General features: G+C 49.6%; 1 protein-coding gene across 1 annotated transcript; it reads right to left on the reverse strand.

Moving 5' to 3' along the window:
* Positions 1–295: 295 nt before the first annotated feature.
* LOC150001457 (uncharacterized) lies at positions 296–2,890 on the reverse strand. Its single transcript, XM_090287160.1, is given in 5 exon segments — positions 296–1,385; positions 1,388–1,957; positions 1,959–2,081; positions 2,083–2,148; positions 2,150–2,890. Coding segments are annotated over 5 exon segments (2,076 nt in total). The 3' UTR covers positions 296–809.
* Between the last annotated feature and the right edge of the window lie 8,962 nt (positions 2,891–11,852).

Here is an 11,852-nt window from a genome sequence, read left to right on the forward strand (position 1 = left end):
GAAATAAATTTAAGTGAGAGTGAGATGGGACAAAAGTTAATGTGACTTCATGACTTTCTCTTTTCTGCAGCCTGGAAAATGACCTGAGGGTATTAAATTCAAAGGGGGAGGAGACAGATACCACTGCCCTCAAAGTGAAAGGCACCTGAGTCAGAGCAGATATGTGGTCAGTCACACATTAGTGGATCCTTCTCCAACTTTTCCTGCCCATACTGATCACTTCCCCTTCGAGATTCCTGAACATACTGTAGATCTCTTTTTTTTTTTTTTTCCAAACGAGTGGCTTTATTTATTACAACAGAGAACACCAACAGGTTTAGTGCAATGCAAAGTCACCGTCAATAAATACTGTTGCTCAGACAGTTTCAAGTTTGTACAGAAACCGGGGGCCAGACTAGACCTTGGTGCGGGGGGCGCTGGGCCCTGTGGGCAGTCACGAATCTGAGGGCTTCATCGATCATTTTGTTGGGGTTATCACTGCTTTTTACACAAACGCCATGTAAACAGGTTGCAGTTTTCTCTCGGGGACGTGTACCAGTTGTGTGTGGCCCCTGGCCGGCCCGGTGTTACCGCGCGGCGCCCATTTCCGAGGTTCGCGGTCACTGCCAGATGGGCCGCTGGGAACCCACGAGGAGACCACCTTCTCAGCAGCTGGTGGAGGACGCGCGGGGACAGGTGACCAGGTGCTGCCACTGAGGACGCAGGGGGAGGGGGCAGGCCAGCAAGGCTGTGGACGTGGCGTGGCCTTAGCAACGGGCGCTGCAGAGCCCAGCACTTCAGCCAGCGTCACTTGCTGCCTGGGTTGTGTCTTAGGAGCTTCTGGGACCCGACTTCTCCCCGCCCCCGCCCATCACTGCTCCTTGGCAGGCCGCGGTGTCACAGATGCCGGGGGTCCCCTGCGCGCCAACAGCTCCGGGAAGGCCCGCGTCTCCGGGCGGCCCGGGCTCGCCGTGGGCCCCGTCTTGGCCATCTTTGCCAACGCCAGGCACGCCTTGCGGTCCTTGCAGGCCCTGGTCTCCGTCAGGCCCGTCCAGACCCACACCGACCGCGCCCTTGTCTCCTCTGTCCCCCGGGTTTCCTCTGGGTCCGGGCTCTCCCAGCTCACCGGTGGGGCCGCGGAAGCCAGGGGGCCCCCGAGCGCCAGGGTGACCGATGGAACCAGGGGGCCCGGGGCGCCCGGGGGGGCCAGCAGGGCCAGGCCGCCCGATGGCTCCCGGCGCTAACGGCTTCCGCAGGTGAGCAGCCAACTGCGCGATTTGTTCACTGATCATGCCCCCACACAGCTCCCTGATGTGCTGCTCACTGGCTTCTTTTCCCGGGACCCCGGGTTTTCCGGTGATGCCAGGCACGCCCTGCACGCCCTGTAAGCCCACAGGCCCGGGAGGGGGGGGGGGCGGGGGGGGCGGGGGCCTGGCACACCCTCCACGCCGCTGGTGCCGTTGGGACCCTGGATGCCTCTCGGGCCCAGTTCCCCTCGACTGCCAGGCTCTCCTTTGGGTCCAACGGGGCCGCGGGGTCCCGGCTCGCCTTTGTCCCCGGGAAGACCATCGGAACCGGCGATGCCCTGGTCTCCCTTGGGACCCGTGGCTCCTTCCGGGCCCCGGTCGCCCCCGCCGCCTCGGAGGCCCTGGGGGCCTGGCAGGCCAGTGTCCCCGATGCTGCCCTTCGGGCCCTGGAAGCCTCGGATACCAGGCGCCCCAGGAGGGCCTTGCGGACCGAGCGCCCCCGCTGAGCCTCTGTGGCCCGCCTCGCCGCGCTCGCCCGGCACGCCCATGTCCCCTGGGACCCCGGGCTCTCCCAAGGGGCCGGCCTCACCCAGCTCTCCAGCTTTGCCCAGCTCTCCTTTCTCACCCTTGGACCCTGCTCGTCCAGGCAGGCCCGGCAGCCCGTTGGGACCCTTCTCTCCTGGGGCGCCAGTGCGACCCGCCTCTCCCTTCTCACCATCCAGTCCTAGCAAAGCCGTCCCGGCCGTCCTTGCCCGGCATGCCCGGCTCTCCAAGTGGCCCGGCCACTCCGGGGGCTCCTTTGGGACCCGGTTTGCCCAGGTCGCCCTTGGGGCCCCGGAACCCGTCTGGGCCCCCCCTCGCCTCTGTCACCCGCTTTCCCGGGGGCTCCTGGGATCCCGAGGGGTCCTCGGAAGCCAATGGGAGGGACCCCGATCCCCGGGAGGCCCAAGCGGCCCTGGCAGTCCTCGCAGCCCCCGCGGGCCCTGCAGCCCCACGGTGCCGGGGAGACCGGGGGGCCCAGGCGGGCCGGGGTCACCCTTCTCGCCGTCCTTGCCGACCTCTCCTTGCTCCCCTTTGTAGCCAGTGGGTCCCTTGAAGCCCGGCATTCCTGGGGGGCCGGGGGGCCCTGGCGGACAGACGGCCGGGCACTGAAGGTCAGCCGCGCCTTCGGGAAGGACTCCTGGGTGACCAGGGGGTCCAGGAGGTCCGGGAGGGCCAGGCAGGCCCGGGAGTCCAGAGGGTCCCGGGGGACCCCGGAGGCCGAGTCCGCCTGGGAGCCCACTGACCCCTGCTTCTCCGGGGGGTCCGGGGAGTCCTTTGCCCCCAAGCCCAGGTGGCCCCGGGGGGCCCAGACTTCCCCGTTCTCCGGGAGTGCCCTTGAGTCCAGGCGGTCCTTCTCTCCCGGTCAGGCCGTCCACGCCGGGCAGCCCTGGCAGCCCGGCCTCTCCTGGCTTCCCTGGCTTCCCCGAAGCCCCTTTCAGTCCCGGGGGCCCAGGCAGACCCGGAGGACCAGCTTCTCCATCGATGCCGTCCTTGCCCGGCTTCCCAGGGGGCCCTGGGGGGCCAGGGGGGCCTCGAGGCCCCATTTTCTGCGCCTCGGTCACCAGCGCCACGGCCAGGAGCTGCCCGAGCAGGAGCGGGAGCAGGGTCCGGGCTCCGGCCATGGCTGTGCGCGCTCTGAGCGGCGCTGGCGGCGGCGGCCGGGCTGGGGCTCGGGGCTCGGTAGATCTCTTTTTGTGTATCCCCATAATATCCAGCATCTTGTTGAATACACGTTAAAAATTCTGTACAGATAAGATTGGGTGTGTTCAGGGTGGGAAAAAAATAAAATAAAACAAGAAAGAAAGAAAAAGAAAATAAAAGAAAGAAAGAAATACCCTTGGAAAATACTTTGCATTTACACTTTATTATATTTGTGTTTTTATAACATATTTAAATAGGTGTTACACTCTACATATTTAAAAATGTAGCTCCCCCCACATAATTATCAACTAGATGTGTTAAATTAACACTAGTTATTTATACCCTCCTCTTACCTCGGGTCTTTTCAAGAACATGTCTATTATCTGTTTTACGGTAGGGTTGATGGTTAAAGATACAAATTCATAAATTTCTTCAAACAAGAAAGGGACAGAGACACTGAAAAAGAGATCAGAAGGAAGATTGAGGTGACAGGAAGAGGGAAGAGAATCTGAAGGGTTTCAAAGAAAGAGGAAAAGGGTCAGGGGTTAGAGGGAACAAATTTTAAAGATTTGTTGTGTTATCTATTATGTAACTCTTCTCTTAGCTGCCCCACAAAACCAGAAGTAAAACTCGGTTTTTGGTCAGAAAAAAACTCTGTACAGTAAATGCTTGTTAAAAAGAGAGACAGTGAGGATGGAAGATGGAATGTGTGGAAGAAAAAGAAGAGAAGAAAAAGAAATCAGTTTAAGCTAACACATCCCCTACTCTAGTCTCTGTACAGTTGTGAATACCTAGTGCTTTTTTTCCCCTCTAAGTAATAAAATCCCATCATTTATGTTGGCAAAGGAGCTCAAACAAATATTAAAATTTAGATGTATCAAACTAAAGGCAGTTAGATTCTTGACAGGCATGGGAATGTTATTTGTACATCTTAAGTATCCTTCAAGCTTCTCTTCCTCCCATTTGGAATTTATTTTATATAGAACTGACAGGTTACTCTTCCTAATTATTGCTATCTTTGGGCCACTGCCACCTTTCTGCACAAGGACTTTATAGCATTAATTCTCTACTTCTACTTCTGAATTTATGGTCTACTCTTTAGTCTAACAATATCTTAACAATAATCTAAACTTACTCCCAAATAATATTTTTTCTACAGCTCCCTTAATAAATATCCACTTTGTTCAGAGAGTTTTAACTTTGTCCCTTGTTCTGTTTATGTCTACAGGCTCAGGATAATGCTGCTTTATCTTCCCATAATGCATTATCCCCTCACCCCACCCCCCACTTAAATCTATACTAGTGTAAGGACTTTTCCTTCTTAGTGACTATTGGCCTTTGCAGTGGTGGGATAAATAAAGACAAGGCAGAGATAGGTTTGGTTTCTAGGATTTCAGTAATGTAGTTGTTCTCATGATGACTGTCACCGTCAAGTGCTGTTGTAATGCATTTGGTGCTAGGGCCTAACTATAGCTCAAATACACCCTTATAAGATACATAAAATTAATTTTTCCTCATTGCCATTACAAGTGACACAAGTGAGCCCTCTGTAATTGCCACCAGCATGTCTCATCTATTACAGAGTCAGCATTAGTCATTCAAAGCATTTATATTCATCGACATATTTTATATGTCAGGTGATCTTCAAGGTACAAAGATTTAATGGTAATCAAGATAAACTTGATTCCTGCCCTTTTAGAGCATAAATTTCAGTGGAAAGAAACAAAAAAACCAATACATAAAGAAGATAATTTCAAGGCTATAAGTGCTATCACATAAACAGAATGATATGGCAGTAAATTGTAAAAAAAAGAAACAACTATAGATTGAGTCATCAGGGCAGATTTTCTGATGTTGTGCGATGTGAATTAAACCCTGATAAAGGTGCAGCATTTCAAGAGCGTGGGAAAGAGTATTCCAGGTAGTGGGATCAACAGAAATAAGAATCCTGAGTTTGGAAGGACATTGGTATCTGGATAATCAGAGGGTTCAGTGAGGTTGCAGTGTAGTGAGGAAGGGGGAAAATGGTACAAGTTGATGTAGAAAAGAAGACAGAAACCAATCATTCAGGACCCCGTGAATCAAGGTATGGAATTTTCATTCTATTGAAAGTAAAATAGGAGGCCATTGGAGGATTTTAGTAGGGGCTTAACATCTGATTTCCATGCCAAGACTGATCTTTTTTCTCAATGGAAAAGGAAGAAGGAAGAAGATGGCATATCAATTCCACTGTTGCTCCTACTTCAGAGATAGGTTCTGGAAAAACATTATGCATTCTGGATAAAGGGGCTTGTAGTATCTGCTAATAATCATTAAAATGATTCTAGGTAGACCTCTGTTCCCCTGACATATTACCACTAAAGGTCTTGCCTGCAGAGTATTCCACATCTGACATCAGTAGATCAAATGACTACCAAACATTCCAAAGTTCTACAAAAAAGTAGGTAAAGCTGAAAGGAAAAAAAATCTAAGATAGAGGAAGTTCCAATTACTACTGGGTGAACCAGCTTACTGAACAAGACAATAAAAAGGCTAAGAAAAGTAAAAAAGGCCAAAAAGCCTGATTAAAAAGATACTAACCAGAGCAACTCTGTATTTAAGTAGAGAAATTAGCATAGCTTCCCCAATTCTGATTTACCCTCTTTCAATAATAGAGATCTCCTTTGTTCTTTAAGATTAAAGTTAAGTTCCACATCTTATATGAATACTTATCTTACGTTTACCAACACTTTCATAGAGTGTAATGTTGTGTTATTCTTAAAGTGTGTTGCACTATTGCTAAAAACTATAGCTATTGCAATAACTGAGGAAGTAAAATTGATCATTTTGACAATTTATTTTTGGAAACTATTTGCTCATATAATGTACTTCTACCAAAAGCTTAGAGCATTCAATAAAAGAAGTGAGTGAGGTTCCATTCAATCTGTTCAAATATTTTCAGAAAGTTACAGAATCCTAAGTAGGTTATAAATTGAAAATACTGAATGGCTGTATTTGGCAAGCTCTGAGCACAAGAAAGGAGAAAGTTCTGATAAGAAGAGTATGTCAGAAATATGTACAATAAGTACTAATGCAAATGGGAGGAGGGGTAAATTAAAAAGAGGCAGGGAAAATATCCTCTACCATCAATCATTATTAAACTCAGCTGAAAGGAATATAGGTCAACCCAATGACCATCCTTGATGGAGCCCATAGCAGATGTCTGACATTGTTTTTGTTGCTGTTGTTGTTAGCACCCAAGTTCCTACTTCCTATTAGCATCTTATCTCCCTGTTGTTAAAATTCCCTTTCTATGTATTGTTTATGAAAGGTAATGCCCAGCTCCATAAATATCAAAGGGGAGGGTGTTTCTCATTCCATATCTGCATAGACAGGAGATAACATATAACATGGAAATGGCCAGTTGACATTGTGGCTCCTGAGACTGAATTTTGATGATGTCATTCACTAGTTAGAGTCGGTATTCTCTGAAGTGGCAGACTGGACCAGCCTCTTATTGCTACATAAACATTGTCATACATTAACTAACCTTCCAGAGCAGACTTGGTTTTTCCCAATTTTTCAAATCAAATTCTCCAGGCTATCATGAATTTTGTAAGGTTCCAGTAAAATTGCTTTTTTGGCTTAGGATAGCCAGAGCTTGATTCTAATGCTTGAGAGGAATAAATGTGGTTAGTACTGACCCAGGCATTGTTTAATCATTTTTTTTCCCCCTCGGTGTCCAAACTCCCTCCAAGCCAACACTGCCTAATTCTACTTCCCCATTTAGCGAAACTATCTTCTATGTTCCCAGTGTGCGTTCCTCCCCCAACCACAGCCCCAAGAACCGCAATGCCTTATGTCTCTGTTTTTCCAACTGAGAACCTACCCCTAAAATACAAAAATTATTAGGAGAAAATTTAAGCCAAAGCTAGAGCAGCTATTCTTTTTTTATTTTTAATGAAGGCTTTTTAATTTTTTAAAAGATTTTATTTATTCATTTTTAGATAGAGTAGAAGGGAGGGACAAAGAAAGGGATAGAAACATCAATATGTGAGAGAACCAACTGGTTGCCTCTCACAGGCCCCCAGCTGGAGACCTGGCCCACAACCTAGCCATGTGCCCTGACTGGGAATCAAACCAGTGACCTTTCAGTTCACAGGCCGACACTCAACCCACTGAGCCACTCCAGTCAGGGCTAGAGCAGCTATTCTTAAACTTAGTATCCTTAGAGTCTGAAATGGTATATGTTAAAAGTGTGGTCTCAGAGACCACACTAGGTCAAAATTAAAGCATGAGAGAAGCCTAGAAATTAGCATTTTTTACAAACTAAATAGATTTCTGCTCAACAGGATCAAGGAACCATTGGACTATGAAGGAAAAGAGCCATATATGAATGGGTCTCTGTCTCATAATGTATGTCATATTTCATTCATATTTACCTCACCCATTGATTTCTTCAGCAATATGAGATTTCTTTGGCATTCAATATACAGTTTGCTCTGATTTGCCCGTGCTTTCTGGTGAATTTCTTGTTACTATTTAAAGCTTGTTTATTTATTTTGTCAACAGGTCTAGCTTCTTATAATCAACTTTAGAGCATTTTGCAAAGGTCAGTTTCTCTACAGAGACAACTTAAATTCTGCCCCTCAAAGGAATCCTTCCTCTAAGCATGGGAAATGGTAAACATTTGTCATTAGCAACCACTTGCCAAGGAATCCTAATATAAGCTGAAAATAAATGCTTACTGCTTCAGCATCTCAGAGAACACATAAACCTGTGTTTCCTTTTAATATATCAAAAATAAAGATTACTGGGAGTGAAATATTTTCATACCAAATTGAAATCAAATTAAATTTTTCTCTTTTGAAAATTATTATATATTTACTATTCTGAGAATAATTTCTGTGTAGAAGGTGAAAAAACCAAAACATTTTTTCTAAACTCTATATAGTTTTAATTATAGCTATATAATAAAAATAATTCTGGTTGGAAGTTGAAAACACAAGTTTTAATCTCAAATCTGACTTTTAAAAATCTTATAATTTCTTATTTTATTTTTTTATATATTAAATTGATATAATTCTACCTCTCTTGATTATAGTATTACAAGACAGGATTAAGTCTGTAAACTATAAAAGCATTTCACAAACAGGAAATACTGGAAATACTAAGTTAATATTGTCACAGAATAAGTAATTTAATTTAAATAGTATTGAAAAAATTGGTCTGTGGGGTTCACTTTAAACCTGGTTTCTCTTTTCTATCCTAATGGCTTGGACAGAAGGAGCCCAGAGGTCGGGGGTGGGGCGGGGCGGGGGCACCTAAAATATTTCCCTCAGCCCAAACTAAGTATAATGGGCAAAAGGGTTTTGGACAGGTGAGACGTGCCTGGCACACCTTCCTCCAAAGAAGCCCTTCTTTTCCCTAATGTGGGACATTGAAAAATTAATACCTGCCTTTTTTCTTCTAGTGGTTATGGACTGAATGATGTCTTTTAACCCCGTTGCCAAATCTGTTGCCCCAGAATACAACAAGGATGCCAGCCTGTTAAACCAAGCACGCTGCTGTCCAGGGACAGCCAACTGACCTGGAGTCTGCACAGTCCTTCCCCGTGTGGGAAGGCAACCCTCCCCTCCACACCCCCACTCTTATTAGGGATTTCTGGACCCAAGGGTAGGTAGGACAACAACCATGCCCAGCCTGAAGCATCTAGAGGAGCTCAAGACCTTTGCTCATTGTCCTTTATAAGGTTATAAAGGGTCTTAAGTCTGAGAGGGAGGGATTGTTATTTTTTATTGTTAAAATAATTAATTAATTATTTAAAAAAAAGAAGAATATATGAAAGGGTGAAGCAGGAGAGCTTTGTATGTATGACCCATGGGCATGAACTTGAGGGGGGGGGGATTGCTGGAGGAGGGGTGGTTCTGGGCGGAGGGGAGCAAAGGGGAAAAAATTGGAACTATTGTAACAATAAAATCAATAAAATATACTTTAAAATAAATAAATAAATAAATAGTATTAAAAAATAACAGCAATAGTTTATATAGTTTTATGTGTTTGGGACTATTCTAAACAGTGTGTGTGGGGGGGGAGAGAAAGAGATTGAGAAAAGGGGGGAGAGCCTCAATTAATACTCAAAAAACCCTATGATATCATGATCCCATGTCTCAGATGAAAAAGCTGAGTCACGGAGAAGTTAAATAACATGTCAAAGACCCCATAGTATTTCACAGGCACTTTGCATAAATGCATCAAGAACAAAATATTTTTTTAATATTCATACCAATATCCACAAATATTTTGGAATTCATCCTAGAATCTTGATAGTTCCATGACATAAATATACATTTTTTCTCCTTATGAAGCTTAACAAAATAAATGCATTATATTTAATTAAGAGGAGTTTGTACTGCGCTCACTTCCCTTCCAAATCCTGTGTCTCTAAGATGATTGCCTGCTTTTACACAGATAGCAAAAATAGCCAACGGGAATGCCATGTAATTGCTGGAATTTTAATTGCCTGGGAGAGAGGAGCATAAAATAGTATTACAGTCAGAGCCAGGGTGAACTTAAAGTTAGTGACTATTCAAGTTTGTGATTTATGAGGCTCCTCTGCAATGTATGCTCATTCCTCAGAATCTTCACCAGAGAACGAGTCCTATATATTTTCTTACATAATCTAAATTCCCATCCCTAATATCACTTCTATGTACATCACTTCATTTATTTATCAAATATATTCTGATAAAAGACATAGAAGTCATTATGCTCATTGTGCAACACTATGAATTTGATCAATAGTAACCATGAACTTACAATACCAAAGATTTTATGCCAAATGAGCTACCATTGCTCACTAGATCATGACGCATACTTAGCAGTTTCAAGAAAAAAAGTTAAAAGTATAAAATTTGATTTATCAGATTCATTTGCTTCTTAAAATTAGAAAAATTTACCACTATTGGATAATTCAAGTAATTCTCAAGTTCAATGGGATAGTTTTACATTCCCAGTATAGATGTAGACTGTTTGGAATGGGGAAAGAAGAGATTCTTGTTATTTCTCTCTTTAGTGAAAAGACATCTACAGTTATTGCTTTACCTATTTTATAAGTTTTCACTCATGGAAGCATGGAGAAGCTGGCCTCAAGATCATGAGATTCAATAGGTTGGTACACAAGTTAACAGAACAGAAAATGGGATTTAGGCAGTAACCTAAGGGTCAGCTGGGCATAGAATGAAGACCTCTGGGTCTTGATTCAGCCCAGGGGCACAATGTGAGAAAGGAGGGCCAGATGCTGGAAAATGCACTGAATGGGATGTGTTAGGAAAACCAAATAATTGTCACTTTTTGGTAACTATATATACGACATTTATTTTATGCCAGATTTTTGTTAAGGACCTCATTTTTCTGACCTATCTTTCAATGTGGAAGCATTTTTGTTGGAGTAGCCCTCCTAATTTCCTTCTACCCATTAGATAAGCATAGCTTATATGATTAGTGAGTTTATGAGGAAGACATGTTCATCCCATAATACAAGAGGTGCCCGCGGGAGGAGCGGCTCACGGCTGCGGGCTCCGGGCGGGGGGCGTGGAGGGGCGCGGAGGGCGGGGTGCCGGAGCCCGAAGGCCCGGGGCGGGGCGCGGGGCGGGGGTGGGGCGGGGCGCGGGGCGGGGCGGGGCTCGGCGCGTGGCGGAGCGGGCGCGGCGCGGGGCGGAGCAGGGCGCGGTCAGGCCCGCGGCGGAGAAGGCGGCGGCCATTGGCTGGGGCGCCATCCGGGGCCTGCTCGGCGCCGCTCGCTCGCTTGTCCGCCCTCCCTGAAGGCAGCAGCATGGCGGAGGTGAGTGTGGCCGGCGGGAGGTGGCCGAGCGGCCCGGCGTCCCCTCCGGCCCGGGCGTCCCGGTCCTCCCGCGTCTCCGGCTGCGGCAGCGGGCGCGCGCGGGCCCCCGGCGGGACCAGGCCGCAGCGGGCGGGCGGCGAGCCCCGGGCCGGGGACGGCGCCGAGTCGGGGCCGCGGGAGGACTGCGGGGCGGCGTCGGGGCCACGACGGTGCCCGCGGGAGGAGCGGCTCCCGGCTGCGGGGTCCGGGCGGCGGGCGCCGAGGGGCGCGGAAGCCCCAAGGCCCGTGGCGTGGCGCCGGGCGCGGCGGGGCTCGGCGCGTGGCGGAGCGGGCGCGGCGCGGGGCGGAGCAGGGCGCGGTCAGGCCCACGGCGGAGAAGGCGGCGGGCATTGTCTGGGGCGCCATCCGGGACCTGCTCGGCGCCGCTCGCTCGCTCGTCCGGCCGACCTGAAGGCAGCAGGATGGCGGAGGTGAGCGTGGTCGGCGGGAGGTGGCCGTGCGGCCCGGCGTCCCCTCCGGCCTGGTTTTCCTGGGCGTCCCGGGCCTCCCGCGTCTCCGGCTGCGGCAGCGGGCGTGCGCGGGCCCCCGGCGGGACCAGGCCGCAGCGGGCGGGCGGCGAGCGCCGGACCGGGGACGGCGCCGAGTCGGGGCCGCGGGCGGACTGCGGTGCGGCGGCGGGGCCACGACGGTGCCCGCGGGAGGAGCGGCTCCCGCCTGCGGGGTCCGGGCGGCGGGCGCCCGAAGGCCCGGGGCGGGGCGCGGGGCGGGCCGGGGCTCGGCTCGTGGCGTAGCTGGCGCGGCGCGGGGCGAAGCAGGGCGCGGTCAGGCCCGCGGCGGAGAAGGCGGCGGCCATTGGCTGGGGCGCCATCCGGGGCTTGCTCGGCGCCGCTCGCTCGCTTGTCCGCCCGCCCTGCAGGCAGCAGCATGGCGGAGGTGAGTGTGGCCGGCGGGAGGTGGCCGAGCGGCCCGGCGTCCCCTCCGGCCTGGTCTTCCTGGGCGTCCCGGGCCTCCCGCGTCTCCGGCTGTGGCAGCGGGCGCGCGCGGGCCCCCGGCGGGACCAGGCCGCAGCGGGCGGGTGGCGAGCCCCGGGCCGGGGACGGCGCCGAGTCGGGGCCGCGGGC

The sequence above is a fragment of the Furipterus horrens genome, unplaced genomic scaffold (genome assembly GCF_987537825.1).
Source record: "Furipterus horrens unplaced genomic scaffold, mFurHor1.1.pri manual_scaffold_9, whole genome shotgun sequence".
Classification (NCBI taxonomy): Eukaryota; Metazoa; Chordata; class Mammalia; order Chiroptera; family Furipteridae; genus Furipterus; species Furipterus horrens.